Source organism: Babylonia areolata, chromosome 15 (assembly GCF_041734735.1).
Source record: "Babylonia areolata isolate BAREFJ2019XMU chromosome 15, ASM4173473v1, whole genome shotgun sequence".
NCBI classification, from domain to species: Eukaryota; Metazoa; Mollusca; class Gastropoda; order Neogastropoda; family Buccinidae; genus Babylonia; species Babylonia areolata.
Genome location: NC_134890.1, coordinates 30,877,003 through 30,893,844, shown reverse-complemented (window position 1 = coordinate 30,893,844; position 16,842 = coordinate 30,877,003). Strand labels below are relative to the sequence as shown.

General features: G+C 39.1%; 1 protein-coding gene across 4 annotated transcripts in view; it reads right to left on the bottom strand.

Moving 5' to 3' along the window:
- The window catches only part of LOC143290559 (eukaryotic translation initiation factor 4B-like), a 31,519-nt gene extending 18,013 nt beyond the window's left edge, over positions 1 to 13,506 (bottom strand). For all 4 annotated transcript variants that reach the window (XM_076600118.1, XM_076600121.1, XM_076600119.1 and 1 more), the window contains exons 1-7: positions 13,430 to 13,506; positions 7,610 to 7,756; positions 4,783 to 4,970; positions 3,898 to 4,005; positions 3,224 to 3,305; positions 1,635 to 1,718; positions 600 to 1,010 (exon numbers count right to left, since the gene is read on the bottom strand). In XM_076600118.1, coding sequence (XP_076456233.1) covers positions 600 to 1,010; positions 1,635 to 1,718; positions 3,224 to 3,305; positions 3,898 to 4,005; positions 4,783 to 4,970; positions 7,610 to 7,756; positions 13,430 to 13,439 — 1,030 coding nt within the window. In that variant the 5' untranslated portion in view covers positions 13,440 to 13,506. The remainder of the gene's footprint in view (positions 1 to 599; positions 1,011 to 1,634; positions 1,719 to 3,223; positions 3,306 to 3,897; positions 4,006 to 4,782; positions 4,971 to 7,609; positions 7,757 to 13,429) is intronic.
- Positions 13,507 to 16,842: the final 3,336 nt, after the last annotated feature.

Here is a 16,842-nt window from a genome sequence, read left to right as displayed (position 1 = left end):
TTCAAGAGGCAAGTGTGGGCTGTTGAAAGAGGCAAGCATGGAGTGTTGCAAGAGGAAAGCGTGGGGTGTTGTTTCAAGAGGCAAGTGTGGGCTGTTGAAAGAGGTGAGCATGGAGTGTTGCAAGAGGCAAGCATGGAGTGTTGCAAGAGGCAAGCATGGAGTGTTTCAAGAGGAAAGCGTGGGGTGTTGTTTCAAGAGGCAAGCGTGGGGTGTTGATTCAAGAGGCAAGCGTGGGGTGTTGACAGAGGCAAGCATGGGGTGTTGATTCAAGAGGCAAGTGTGTTGTGTTGATTCAAGAGGCAAGCGTGGGGTGTTGAAAGAGGAAAGCATGGGGTGTTAAAAGAGCGAGCATGGAGTGTTGAAAGAGGCGAGCATGGAGTGTTGAAAGAGGCGAGCAGAGGCAAGCGTGGGGTGTTGACAGAGGCGAACATGGAGTGTTGCAAGAGGCAAACGTGGGGTGTTGTAAAAGGCAAGTGTGGGGTGTTGAAAACCAATATTTCATAGCCTTAACCATCTATGCTACGACTACTATAGGCTCCAACTTTCCTTTTCAGTTTCAACTTTTCAAAGAAAGCAGTAGCAACAAGATCTCAGCTTACCTCTGTCATCATATCCAGAGCGCCCACCGTAGCGATCCCCCCCGCTCCGTCTGTCATCGTTTCGAAAGCCCCTCCTGTCGTCGAAGCCACCTCCCCTGCGGTCATCGAAGCGGCCACCACGATCACCATCTCTACGGTCATAGTAGCGGTCATCTCTTCCGCCAAAACCGTTATCACGTCTGCCACCAAAGCCAGAGTCTCTGTCGCCATAACGACCACCACCCCTATCACCATATCCATCTCTGTCTCTATCACCAAAACCTCGCCGTTCCCTGTAGGAGTCACCTCCTCGATCACTAAAACCTCTACTGCCTCCCCGATCAGAGAACCTGTCTCGGTCACCAAAACGGTCCCCTCCTCGGTCCGAGAAGCGGTCTCCTCGGTCTGAGAAGCGATCTCCTCCTCTATCATCTGCAATAATACAAAAACATGTTCTTCTTAAACTGAAATATGACTAACATTTTAACATTTAACAAAAGAAGATAATAAACAGTTGACATGAATGCACTGCTTTAAAAAATACTAGTATACATAATGATTATATAGTAATGTATACAAACAGCAACACGAGAGCCAGAGTAGCAACACCAACACAAGCCACAATGGAATAGAAGCGAAAACCAAAACTTAATAAAACTGAATCTGCCAAACACCATTTTTGCTAAGCCAATAACAATTCAGTAACCACCCACAGAAAATATTACTGATCCAGAGGTGGACCTAAAAAGAAAAATCTCCCAATCTGGAAATGCAAAAAGTATCCTAAGAAAATTTTGCCACAAATTTTGGTATACATTTTTTCCCAATCTAGAAATCCAGTATAAGACCTACCATCTTTATTTGTATTTCTTTCTATCACAACATAATTCACTATTTACAGTATGCTTTTAATATAAATACCATATACTATCGAGTTCTTTAGAGAAAGAATTCTTCGGAACTTGAAATGTGAGTCACTTATATAATACATTCTCTTTTGTCCGTTCTACATCAAGAAAAAAGAATCTGGACTGTGTCAAAGGACACACAACTTACTTCCACCAAAAGGAGCAGGGTCCCTTCGTCTCCAGTCTCCTTCTGTTCGGTCAGGGTCTCCTCCGCCCCGCCAGTCATTGCGATCTGACAATTTTTAAAAAATTTCATGAATTACATCTTTTATGATGAGCACAGTATTCCAAAACTCAACACTGCATGCTACACTCTAAATGTAGTAGCTGACAAGTCTGCACACACAATCTGCTAATTTGTGGCCAGAAAAAGATGCCACCGCAAAGAAAGCAATTGATAATTACATTAAACCTGTTCAAAACATAATGATGTAACATTTTCCTGTGACTTTTTTTTTTTTTTTAAACACCTTTAAAAGAGAAGCCAAGGAAAAAAAAAACCATTCCAAACTGTTTTAACCCTTTCACTGCCAGGAAAATAAGATTTAAGTGAAATCTATTTGCCAGGGTTTTTTCACAAAAAACGGGTATAAATCAAAAAAAAAAAAAAATTCTATACTCTTTGTTATTGGAGAAAGACCCATAAAAGTATATATTTTCTGAAAGGTAAATAAATAAAGAATACAAAACACATGATGTTTTCCCATTTCATATATTTTTAGTGACATGCTGTTGTTTTGAAATCAGTGTTTTGTTTTGTCATATTTTCAACTTGTTCATTACAAACATTAGTCAGGTAATTTGCACTAAAATATCATTCTTTCTGGACAAATGGATATCTGCATGCACAAAATCACACTAGAACCACCACAATAAAAGAATTTTTTTTTTTTTTAAAGATAGATACACAATGCTTTGTGACTTCTCCAAGTGATAATGTGGATGGGAGGCCATGCCCCCTCAGTCTCCACCCCCCTCCTCTTCACCCTTCTCACACGGTCAATTTATCCAGTTCTTATCAGACTGTGCTGGCTGAGTGCCAAGAAAATCGCTCACTGTGTCCTGCTAAAAATTCAGTCACTTTATGTCGCCTACTACACCTGTACAGCTGGCATCACTCACTGATAGTCATATCTTGGTCCCTCTCTTGATTGTTTCCTTTATTTTCTATCAAATCATCCTACAAATGTTCATCACTGTCTTCTTAGAATTTACGCTTCAACTCTTTCTGAGCATCAGCTAAAGAAAACAATCTTGGTTGATTTCGTTCGCCATGACTGCATGTCTTGAGCACGGCGTCAGTCCGACGTTTTGTTGAGCAAGTGAGGAGAGGAGCCAGGCAAACACTGCGGCCAGTAAACCAACCAAAACGTTCAAATAAAGGACTGCCTCATGATGTTGATGGTGTTTCTAGCTATGAACAGAATCTAGAGAGACTCCCCAAGCTAAGGCTACCCGTATTTTTGTCAACTAACTGAATGCAAAGCAGGGAAAAGTCAGAATATTTCGATGACGAGTTACCTCGTCACTGTGGCAGTGAAGCGTACACGCTTGCGATGACAAGTTATCTTGTCATGTAGGCAGCCTAGGGGTTAAAGATCCAAGTCCATCAGCACACCAAACACATGGTCTATAGCAATGACACTGATCAGTTCATCAAAAAGCATTATCAACAGATATTTGAAAGAGAAAAAAAAAATCCCACAGAAAAAAACCAAAAACAAGTATATGACTCACCACTGCGGCCAGAACCATCACGATCACGATCCCCTCCACTGGTTCCTGCCAGGTCAATGCGCAGCTTTCTGCCATTGAACATCTGCCATCACACACAGCTTCATTAGTACAGACTCTCCGACCCGGTAACATCACAGATAACGAATGATACCAAGCCAGCTCCAACAAAGGTATAAATGAACACTTCAGGCTGAACGTTTGGGTCACTACCCCACCCAACACATCACCTCAGCTTATGCAAGACTCAACACTGCTAAAGGAGCTGTTCATTTCTGAAACTTTGTTTTTATGACAGTTGAAAGCATAAACAGTTTCTTATTGTTGTTTTTGGGGGTTGTTTTTTTTATAGTATGGACAGACAAAATGAAACCATCACCAATGTCACACTGTTCACCTGGAAATAAACAAGTGTATATTTTTTCAGACAATTTCCTTAGTCTTTTAGCTGAAAAAAAGGGGCAAAAATAAGGCCTCAGAATATCATTTAAATTTGTACGGTATTGTAATGACAACGAATAAATATCAAAATATCAAACTGCTTTTGACACTACTGATTTTTTTTTTTTTTTTTAAACTAGTGAATGTTCACATTCACAATAATGAATATTTAATACCTTTTGCTAAAATAAACAATAAATAAGAAGAAGAAAAAAAAAAGAAACAACATTACTCACTTCTTCTGTGAGACTCACAGCGCTGACCAAATCCTCTTTGGTCATGAACTCCACGTAACCAAAACCCCGCTGACGTCCATTTTCATTGGGTAAGCGCACACCCTCGACCTTTAAAGAAATATCCAAAATCAATCCGAATCTCAAAACACAAAAAAACAACAAAAAACCCAGCCTGCTGCCAAAGTCAACTAACGAGTTACAAAATCTTAACAATATCAACACTGAAAACAGTAAAAATATTCACAAATCAAGCTGTACTGCTATCAAATTTCATATACTGTCCAAGCAATTAGCAATCATTAGATTTTTCAGCCCAACTACATCAAAATATGGAGTCTCAATTTAAACCCGTTCCCTCGGTTGAGAATACATTTTCTTGCATTCTTCCATGGTCAATGACTGTGAGGCCATATATCATGCTTTCCTATCTATGACTTTATCTGGTTTTGTGCCATTCCTGCTCTGTACATGGAAAACACTGCATGGTTATATGCTATAGAAGTATGTGTCTTTATTTTGCATCTTCCCAACCCCCCACTGCTCTTTTTGATGCACTGATACCCAGTGTGCCAATGATTGTTCCAGCACCATAATAATCTCATTCCAATGCTATTCATAAGCAATAAGTAGAGAAGTGGTTAATATCATAAAGTTGAACCTCCATTTTACTCATTCAAAGTTGTTTTACATTGTCCATATACCAAATGGTGGTTATGACAGAAGGTACCCTTCTCAGTGTTTGTGTGTGTGTGAGAGAGAGAGAGAGAGAGAGAGAGAGAGAGAGAGAGAGAGAGAAAGAATGCATATGGATGTGAAAGGATGCAAGCATATGCAAGTGTGTAGTGTGCATGTAGCATTTTGTAACTATCAAAAACACAGCCTTACATTAAGGTTCCTGCCCTCAAAAAACTGGGCAATCTTGTCCTCAGATACATCATACGGAAGGTTGCCAACAAAGGCAGTGAATGGTTTGTTGTCAGGGATGCTGTTGACGTCGATGTCAGGTCCCCGAGCAGCCTTTGGGGCTGTTGGCAACTTTGAGCGGTCAAACGTTGAACGAAGCTCTTCACCATCTGAAAGAAATGGAGGTTGGCATTGTAGAACAAACACTGAAAGACATGGAGGCTGGCACTGTAGAACAATCACCATATGCAGGCAGGCCTAAGAGACCTGCCTTGGCCCCCCAAATACCTCTCACTCATAGAACCCCTGTTTTGAGTAGTTTTATCGTGGTTTTCAGTAGTATGGTGTGACTAACCATGAGCCAGATATATACTGAATCGATACTTTAAACATTTTGTTAGCTTCATCTATTTTTGTTGTAAGTCATCAGTTCCAAAGTTTTCTTGGAATGACTGAATTTTCAGTAAACATTCCTTCTTCCTTTTCTTCTGACATTCTGAATATTTTTTTCTTTCAGCCAAAAGTCTGTATCATAAATGCAGATCCAGTGCATATTAAGTATAAAATTAAGAGTGAAGCATCAACAATACGGAAAGTAGACCTATTAAAGATAATGTAGATGGCCATGCATACACGTTATGCACTAAGTGATAAGGTCTTTGCACAAGGAATCTGTATAAAAAATTCAGCCGCCTCCATTCAATAACATAGTCTCGCAAATTACCAATATGATCCACATCCAGATTTTCTTCTGTCTGTTTTTTTTAGCGAGAACTTGCAATGTTCCACTGTAGTGTTGATTAACCACTATTGCTTACTGGCTTGTGACATTATAATAATTCACACTGATATGTGATATTTCTCAATATTTGTAACGGGCAATAAACTAACATTTCTTATTTGTTTGTTATTGGCAATAAAGATGAATAGACTGGATGTTTTGTTTAGTAGCTTTTGTTATTAGAATTAATTTTACTGGGAAGTGGCCTCATCCCATATGCATTAAAAAAAAATTTAAAAAAACCAAAAAAACTCAAACTGGCTGATCTTCATCAAGGTCATCACTGCTGAATTTTGCAACATAAGACTTGTGAAAGAACTGTAAAAATACATGTAAAATAATGTTGAGGCCTTCACAGTAAGTGCAAAACACAACAGCCTTCTTGTGCATTAAGTCTTTTCTTTATCCTTTTTTTTTTTTTAATCTTTATAAATTCATGTTTTGAATGAAAGAGGTTCATTTATATGTGTGATTTATATTTATATCTTATGTCCCACTTTGACTCACTGTGTGTTTGTGTGTGTGTGTGTGTGTGTGTGCGCGCGCGCGCGTGTCCACGGTAACCTTTTACAAATTCATTTTCTTTGTCTTCCAGTTCCAAATTTAGATTGAAAATAAGTTGGGGAAAAAAACTGCCACAGTCATACGAATAACAGGCTGTAAGTCTTCCAGATTAAGCCATATTTCCAGATAATCAACTGTTCATTTTGTTGAGGCTCCAGCTATTCCAACTCTCTGTAATGTATATTTGGTTAGAAGACGGCATGACACCGTTTTTCTTGTTCACAATGAAAAGAAAAGAAAAATTCAAATCCTGGACAGAACAGATTCTGGGGAAAGCAGCTACATGTTGCAGTGTAGCTGATGTGAAGGCAACGTCTCCTTTACCGCCAACATTAAAAGAATTTCATAAATAATTCAAATTGAGAGAGAGAGAGAGAGAGAGAGAGAGAGAGAGATAAACATGATTTAGATGGTGTAATTGCCTCAAATACAATAATTTGTATATTACGCAAAAAAACAAACAAAAAAAACAAGATGAAATAACAGGTCACGTTAAGTATGTGTAATTAAATATTTATTTTGGTCATATGATGTCAAATGCATTGTAGCGCTGTGAGTACTTGCTTCCGAACTGACCTACATAGTTCAATCCCATTAGAAGGTTGTTGTTTTTCTCTCTCTCCCCCAAGCTTATCTTTATACAGAACACATTTAAACAGTTTTTTCAAAATCTTTTTCTTAAGACTCCTTTACTGCTGTATCACAAGTGAGTATTAAGACCTTGCATCTCTTGTTTATAGTTTATTTGACAGGATTTTGCTGCTCTTGGCAGATATACATCAATGTAGCTTCCATATAAATGTATCAAATACAAACACATTTTATTCTAACAACAGCAATGGTATAAAAGGCCAACTGAAAGAATATCCCAACACCCCTTGCATATTTTATATCCATTATTATGTAAATCAAAACATAACCAGAAGACAAGTCTGATAGGCCTGACAAACAACCTCTGTGTTTACTCACTTTCCATTATCCATGTTGTCTAAATGGCTCCCTCTTCTGAACCCATGTATGCACTCACCTTCGATATCCATGTCATCTTTGTGACTCCCTCTTTTGAACCCACATGATGGGTGCAATAGCCGGGTGGTTAAAGCGTTGGACTTATAATCTGAGGGTCCCAAGTTTGAATCTTGCTAACAGCGCCTGTGGGTAAAGGGTGGAGATTCTTCCAATCTCCCAGGTCAACATATGTGCAGACCTGCTTGTGCCTGAACACCCTTCATGTATATATACAAGAGGAAGATTAAATATGCACATTAAAGATCCCATATTCCATGTTAGCGCTCGGTGGTTTATGGAAACAAGAACACACCCAGCATGCACACCCCAGAAAATGGAGTATGGCTGCCTACATGGCAGTGTAAAAACCGTCATACAAGTGAAAGCTCTCTCGTGTACATACGAGTGAACATGGGTGTTGCAGCCAACGAACGAAGAACCCACATATACACTCACCTTCATTGTCTATATTATCCATTTCAGCGGCCCAGCTGCTGCTGCCAGCTGCAGGCGTTGGAACATGAGATGGGACAGTTCCATCATCTGTCTGAAGAAACTCATTCAAGGCAAGGGTTTTCCCCTTGGACTTGGACTTCTTTTTACCTGCACACATTGGAGTAATTTTTTTTTAAACTTTGTGCTGCAATGTCCATCCACACCTCTATCACACATCATATAAAGCAATGTTTATAAGCACTACTGGAACTGAAGTTTGCTGAAGCCCGCAAACATGTACTATTACTACTAATGTAGTTATGTACACTCTGAGAAAGACGTGGGACAGAAACACATGAATACTGTCACCACACTGCACATCTCTTGATTTAAAATTTTAAAAAAAGGCATAAGAATGAAACCTCCTTCTTACACTCCTTTTTCCACTCACCAAAATTATGCTGCTAAAACAGGTATGTAAATCAGTAAAGACATGTGACCACTCAGCCTGATTAGGCATGGAACACATGGTTTGCTTCAGTCAGAACCTTTTTTCCAGGAAATATTCAACTAATATTCTGCATTGAAATTTTCACAATTACTAAACTAAAATCAGGACCCCCACACCCATAAACTGGTAAAAACATATCAAAATAAAAACTCCAGGGGACTTCAATCCTTCGTGGCCTTAAAATGATTCAACAAAAAGGAGATTCTTAAGATTAAAACTAATAAAAGTGAAAGTGGTTCAAACACAATTTTTCTTCATCACTGGAGGGTAATGACCTTTACCTCAATCATGATAGGATGGTTAGGGTGTGGTTTCTATATTAGTTTTAAAGAAATGGGTTTTCTGGGAAGACTTCAATGATGTGGATGAAGAAGAGTTCCTGATCCACACAGGGAGTTGGTTCCAGACAATTGACCATGAAAAGAGAAAAAACGCTGACCAAAGGACTTTGTTCTGACAGAGGGGATGTGAAGCAGACGAGTATAATAAGATAAGAATGTAGAGATGATGGGATGTATATGTGATCCTATCTCATCTGTAACTTATGAGTTATCTTGAGACACTGCCAAAACTGATGAGAAACAGACAGAACCTCTATGCAAGTTTGTAGCTGATTCTGTTTTGGACAGGTAGCCAGTTACCTGATTGTAACTTGTATTACTTATATGAGAGTGTGACGTGTTCCCATCTAGAAGACTTGCAAACCAACCTGGCAGCACTGTTCTAGGCCTATCACTGTATCAGTGTTTCTGATTACGCACATGGATGCATAAATGATGCAGATTTCAATTCTGATGCACAATATTTTCACAATGTGTATCTTAATGACGCACACTTTTTTTTCTGAAAAAAGAACTGGTTGTAAACCAACAAATACCGGCAGACTGTTATAGCAGGCGACAAGAGTACTAAGCAGATACGTCCTTTACCAGAGATGGATACATGTACCCAGTGTGCAGAATATGTTTGCACAATAGTAAACCATTCAAATGCCATAAACGTCGCTTATGCACTGACTGAAGCACAAATACATGCTTGTCAACTAAAACAGTAAAACTAAAAGCTGTACAAGAAGAGATTCTGAACAAACTACATCTAAACATGTAATATAGTTGAAATATCGGTCACAGAGCCTTCAACCTCGGCAAATGCTGGCCAATCAAAACCGACAGAGTATTCTTGTTCTTGTTGCTTAGTGTTATAGTGCAGCCGACCACACAGGGCCATATCAGGACTGTCAAACCATACAAATGCTCAACCGCATCAACACAAAACTGTCACATTTACAACAACAACAAAAAAAAACAAAAAAACAAAAAACTAAGACAAACCCACAAAACACAGTTCATGACACAGTATCCCAACCATTTAGCTCCATATGGCAAATAAGACTAGGCCATGCTGAGGACGCCAGCCATTCTGCTTAATTTATCATCCGCAGATTACAAAAAATCATAAAAAAGAAAAAAAAAACAAAAAACAATACTTCAAAGCCAAACAAAAAATACATAAAAAAAAGGCCATATAGGCAAATAACACTGCAGAATGGGCAGCTAGTGCCCATCCCAGCATTTACATCTCACTACCTAATCGCCAGAGCAAAACAGCACAGATAGTACAACAGAGACTGTGGAAAAGAGAAAAAAGTGTCAAGGCTTGCTTGAAAAAAGAAAGGGGAATAGACTGGGAAGGCAGAAAAAGGAGACAACGGTTAAGATATTTTTTTTTTAAAGAAAAAAAAAAGGCAGAAACAAAGAGAGTGACAGAAAAGAAAATTTCTAGCACAGAATTTCCAGAAGGCAGGTATGCTATTTATACTGAAAGATCCCCGGCATCCCCATGGGGGTCCAACTGAGAGTGAAGACACTACGAAAGCTGCATCGAAAGGTGTCGAGCACAAATTTAACAACAGATGGCTGAAGGAGTTTCGCTCTGGGATGCTTTTCTGCACAATTTACATCCAAGGTTTACAGTTAAACCAAAAAAAAAAAATGCTTTCAGCAAGTGGCTACTTGGCAACAAGCTAAACAGAGACAACCCGACACACTGACAGAAGATTCAGCTGAAAAATTCTGTCAAAAGAAAAAGCATCTGCTCTGAACTTGAAGTCAATGAATACATAAAATTTAGAATTCAATTCATCATGTCTGAGTTATTACTGCCTGATGCCTGACAGCATGCTGAATTTCAGTAGATTGATTCAGGTTTTAAGTGACTTGGTACTTGTACTTTAGACAAGTTTTTTTTTCCCCAAAGTTTTGCTTGTGACAGTAACATATAAGCCCAGACCATGTTAGCAGTCATTTCATGGCACTGGCATTGAGGCATATTTTGACACTGTTGTAAATGCAGCCATTAAAAAAATAATTAGTTTTTTTGTTGTTTTTTTTGTTTGTTTTGTTTTGTTTTTTTAACTTTTACATTGGATTTCAGTTTGACCCACGTGTGCGTGTGTAAAATGACTCTCTAAAATATGAGGCAGAGGGTCATACAGACCTGTTTATGCAATGACTTAGACGTAGCATTCTCCTCTTTTGAAGCTATTGCTTCCTTGCTACAAATCAGAACATAAAACTATGTGAATGCCTCATTACCGGCTATGCAATTCACTCCTGATGTGTGGACGTCCAAACAGTTAACACAGATCCATGTGTTTTTTTCTCTTCAATAGGTGGCACATATTTTTCAGCTCATGGGATTGCATTTCTTTGTTTTGTTCTTCATCACTTCCCGCAAGTGTTCTAATGATAAGTGCTTGAAGCAATAGCGTGCCCAAGCACAAGCGCACATAATAATAAACATGTATATCTTTTACCATCCAGAATGGCGGGCAAGAAACAACAGCACGACACTTCAGACAAAGAATCAGATTGTGAAACTGTGCAGTCTTCAACATAGAAGTCAGACTGCACACAAAAAACTAAAGGTGGAGCAAAGGTTTATCAGTGTGTATCACCAGAAATACCTTTGTCTGGTGTCGTCAAACAAGGGGCCATACTTTGTTTTCTGCACTATATGCAAAACTAACCTTGTGTAAGCATGGCGGGTTGTTTGATTGTACTTGGCACTGTGATGATACTGTGACCGCTGTCCAAAATTGGTCTACAGACTCCCTCAGCAGACTAAAGAGTTATTACGCAAAGGGCCTGAAAAGCCTTTTTGATCTGCATAAAGTTGTATAGTATTTGTGATATTCAATGACTGGTGATGTAAATTTCTGGTTTTATTTGTGATCATATATATTCATCCAATTCAAGCCCAGTGGACAACACAAGTTTAGTTTATGGATTTTCCTAGTTCTTCAGTCAGTCAATTGGAATCATATTCATACTGATCATAGCCCAGTGGACTACATGAGTTTGTTTCATAGACTTTCAACAAGTTTTTCAGTCAGTCAATTGAAATCATGTTTATAGCCCACTGGACTATACAAATTAGTTTATGATCTTTCCTCAAGTTCTTCAGTCAGTCGATTAAAATCCTTTCTTTTTTTTTATGCCCGGCACTGGACATTGACCCTCGATGAATGTGCAGGAAACAGCTTGACATCAATTCCGAATAATTAACGGCTGTAACGTTCAATTTTCAGTCAATGAAAGTCTATGCGGACCTTTCCTGATTCTTGAGTTTGCTTTCACTGCTGTCCTGCATTAACTTTTCAGTCACTAATGGCTGACAGAACCGCATACAGAAAAGTCCAACCATGAAACAAACTCTTGATCCACAGATTGGTCATGTGACCCTCAAAACCTGGCTGTAACGCTCAATTTTCAGTCAATGAAAGTCAATGCGGACCTTTCTTGATTCTTGAGTTTGCTTCCACTGCTGTCCTGCATGAACTTTTCACTAATGGCTGACAGAATCGCATACAGAAAAGACCAACCAAGAACCAAACTCTTGATCCACAGATTGGTCATGTGACCCTCAAAACCTCCTCCTGACTCATTTGACAAATCTCCCACCAAAATCACCAACGAACTCCCACTATTTTTTTCATCTACCGACAAACTCCTACCAAAATGATCATATGTAATGATTAGATGTCATTCAATGACATTTCCATCGGAATCTCCGCTAAGTACTGAGCTTTGTATCGATCAAGGATCGACGCCCAGCAACTTTGTTTGTTTGTTTTTTTGTTGTTTTTTTAATAGCCCAGTGGATTAATCAAGTTCAATTCATGGATATAAAACTAAGTTCTTCATCTTGTTTACTGCCCATCTGATCACAACTAAGTTTCATAGGAAGCCGCATTCTCCTCCCCTTTGACACACTTGAGCACTAAATTTCTTCCATTGAAAGCATTGAAGTTACCCTGGTTACTACTGTATCTACTGTATCAGTATGTGTGTGTGTGCATTTGACATGTATGTAAATAAATGCCTGTTTTGGAATAAACATCAACACTAACAGTTTCCTGTTCCCTTCATCTACCAGTGTAAGACATTCAGCAATACTGTTAAATAGTTTTATCAAGCTTTTTATGTAAAGTAAGAAAACCATTCATCTATCTTTATCATAATAATATGATATTTATGTCAACTTTGGCAGTAATAAATGCTGTAAATGCTGGGTAGTAAAAAATATTTTAAAAAATTTTAAGCTACACTTAGCTACTCTGAAACTACATGTTTTGCCCATCCAAGCTTCATTTTTATCTGTTTTGGGGAAAACAGGTCTGAAAATTGACCCTCTGAATTTTTGGTGCATGGGAAACACTGCAATTTGGAGATTTTGATGGTTGGCTGGTGAACCAGCCAGGAGATCGTTTCTATATTATTATTAAGCCTAGACAAGACCAATGAACAGACCAGTGCTCTTGTGGCTTCAGTGGAAAGGTAATGTCGAATGGAACTGATAACATGAACCTGTCATATATCACAAACATTCTGCTCAACACATCAAACGTGAGACCCCACAAGTCGCCGGTCACAATTACTACGTCACTAACTAGTTTGCTAATCTGCACATAATCCGCTGACAGTGACAGTACTGTTGTAAAGTACTTTATTATTCAAAATACTTCAATTGTGAAATAATGTAAGCATTCGTATGCCTCGCTAAGTAAATAAAACGCATTCAAAAATTGTGTTTCAAATATCAGTCTGAGGTCGGAGACATGTGTGCCGAGAAGGCACTAGCTTTGCTTGAGACCGTATGGTGCAAGAAAATATACCAACGAAAAAGCGGGTAAGCAAGGAACATAAAAATTAGCTGAGTACATTAAATTGTCAATAATAACTTCGCACATAAAAACAAGAACAATAGAAGCAATCGCCGTTAAAATTAATGGCAGAAAACGTGATTTCCACATGTCAAAATTCACATACCAGACGCCATCTTGTAGCAAGGAAGGGCATATCTTACAACACAAAACTTCTTGACGCCCAGAAAAAAATGGCCAACGTTCAACACAAAACTACCCAAACAGTGAAAGAAGCCCCTTGCAAAGAGAAACAGCCAAACACACTAAACAGATTAACAGCAGGGAGGGTGGGAAGAGGATCAATGGAAAAAAACAAAACAAAACAAAAAACATATACGAGTTAAAACAAAGAACTTTTTTTTTTTAAAGAGAAATTAGCGTGATTCCGTTACTTTCTACTCAGTATGATCAGTGCTTTTCCGGCGTCTTTTTTCACTCCACGATCACAAACTACGCATACATACGTATTCATCTTATCAGTCAAACAGTGTAAAACATATTGATATTCTAATTTCAGAATATTTAAAAGTAATCATAAGGTTAGAAAACAGTCTAGTATTGAGAACTGAACAAAAACAGCCGGGATCAAGGATCACTGACGTCAGTGCCGCCGGATCAAATTAGCAGTAAATGACGGGCTGGGGTGAGCCCGTCGGGGTATTCAATATTCCCGAGGAGCCCTTCACTTGCCGGACTGGTCACGTTCAGCCCAAATCCTGCGAAATAAAGGTCCTTTTTGTCTTTGTCTTTTTCTCTCTTTTTTTCTTTTTGTTTTGTGGGGTTAGTGCCTTTTTCCTGCTGATCCTCCATACAGTGACATAGTCATCAAAATGTGATTGTGGTCACTATACGGAAAGAAGCCTGGAAGGAATGAACAACTGAGGAAGGAACTGAAAAGAAACACTGAGCTGCTGAAGAATTCACCATATCATCTGTTTTGTCATTCGGATGGTATAAACATTTTTAACGTATCAAAGTGGCGCCGAGTCCACCGTGGCTGCCGGGGTCGAAGGCGGCAGTTGCACAGCGGAAATTCTTATTTTCCGACTTCTTTTTTCTTTTCTTCTCAGTTTCAACCAACAGAAAACGATTTCTTGCCGGCGGCCGCTGAGGCACGGTCTTCTCCTGTCCGCGGCATCGAGTCAGCCGGCTTAAACTTGTTACCAACTGAACACGTGTGAATAAAACTGAGGTGCCGGAAACGACAGGTCTTGAGGCCCCGCGCTCAGTGTCACGTCAGTCTCCGTACTGGTCTTCACACGTGTGCAGCCACAGTAAACTACACACATTCTCTGGGGCTGTTACTTTGAATTATGTACCTTTTGCTTACTTCATAATAATAATAATAATAATAATAAGTGTGCAAAAGTTACTGGACTTGGTTTTCTCTTTTATATTAATTCTTTTCATTTTTTTCAGTCACCAACGGCTCCTAGCACTGAGTAGCTTTGCTGAACAATGACATCAACAATGAGCAAGGAAACTTCGGACAATAAAAGACAGTATTGAAGAAACAGATGAAGAAAGAAGAAAACATATTTCATAAAGAAAAGAAAGTAATAAAAAGCAACTTCAGTCAAAAATGACCGTCACTGGTAAAAACTAAGACTGACGGGAAATTGTATTAAACATAAATTGTTTGAACATAGTATTCAGTCGAGAAGAAACATCCATCCACGAGAGCCATGATTAGTCACACAGCAGTCCACACTCACCGGCCATGGTCTTTAAAATGTTGATTCGCGGAACAGGTACACATGTTTATATAGCCAAGTTCAGCCGGGTCCACCATGCACACGTGACAGTGACGGGTCCCAGTGATCCGGAAGTACCCGTGACGACAGAAGATTAAACTGAAGAATTGACCAATCATTGTTGTTGTTTGTTTTTTTTGTTAGTTTGTTTTTTCATTATAGTTATTATTTATTTATTTATTTGTGTAAGCTTATCTATCATTTATTCACCCTTTTTTTTTTCTTCAAGGCCTGACTAAGCGCGTTGGGTTGCGCTGCTGGTCGGGCATCTGCTTGACGGCTGTGGTGTGACGCCTCCTTCAGCTACTGAAACTGAATTCTCCCGGCATAACCACTCAGCTTCACGACTTCAGTTTCCGTCAGGGAGGCGACACTGTGGTCGGACGGATCCATGTGCTCTGCGCCGCATCTGCTAGGCGAATGCCTGACGGCAGCATGGCCAAGCGCGCTTGTCAGGCCTTGAGTGCATGCTTATATATTTGTGTACCTATCCTCTGAGAATTGTGTGGGTGTATGTATGAATGTGTGTCTTCATGTTTTACATTTATTTGCTTATTTATCATCATTGTTGTCTTATTTATTTATCTATTTATTTTTTATTATTATCATTACTACTACCTTTTTTATATCATAATTATGATTTATTTATTTATGTAAGATTATCTATTATTTATTCACCTTTTTTTTCTTTCTTTTTTTTCTTTTTTTCTCTCAAGGCCTGACTAAGCGCGTTGGGTTACGCTGCTGGTCAGGCATCTGCTTGGCAGATGTGGTGTAGCGTATATGGATTTGTCCGAACGCAGTGACGCCTCCTTGAGCTACTGAAACTGAAACTGTTGTTAAAAAGCTAGTCACATGTCTACTGATCAGTACTGTATACTACCGTCTACCACGTGCGTCCATCGAGCGCAATGTGGGTTCATGTTACGGGTCATTTCGAGTCAGTCGCATTATGCCATATTATTGATAATTGACGGGATTATGAGCATCAATTACACGCAACATGTCATTTCTCACTGCTGTACTAGTATGCCTCCATTACAGCAACGAAAACATACAAATTTTCAGTAGTCGTATGCTTCATTCCGGCGTGATCGGAAGGATCACTGAGTGACATGCAACACGTCATTAGTAGTTTTCTATCTGCCTCTCTTGCAAGACGAACGAAAATTTTCGTTTAAATAGGTCTTAATCAGTATTGGAAACGCTAAGATAAGACATCAGTTTCAATGATTCCCCCTTGATACCGTAATGTCCTTGCATATGAAACAAAACTCAAGTAATAAAGAAACAATACTATTGTTAATCAGTGATTACGGGCCATTCATGCATGCAGTTGCCGGCGAGACTTCCGAAACAATTCCACAGGGGACGGAACTCGATCAAATGTTGACAGTCATGTCAATGAAGATCAAAGAAACAAAATTAAAATCCCAGGGCCTAAAAAAAAAGTACCGCAATGACTCCAGTTCCAGTCTTCGAAGAATTTAATAAATTCTTTCAGTCACTAGCTCCAGACATCGCGGATACCCCCGCCTAACAATGGCCTTAATTTTGTTCTTTATCAGTCGAATTTTCTGTCTTTATTGACGGACGGTCGTCCAGCAGTTGATAGCGCATTTTCTCATCCACTTTTCACCAAGGCGAATATTCTCAATGTTGAACTCATGCCGGTGGCTTTCTGAACACTGAAAAGCCTGCAAGTTGTTAGTCGTCGGGAGTTAGAAACCAAATTCTTGATGAGCTAATCTTGAAGCCGAACTGCATGGTACCCCGCCATAAG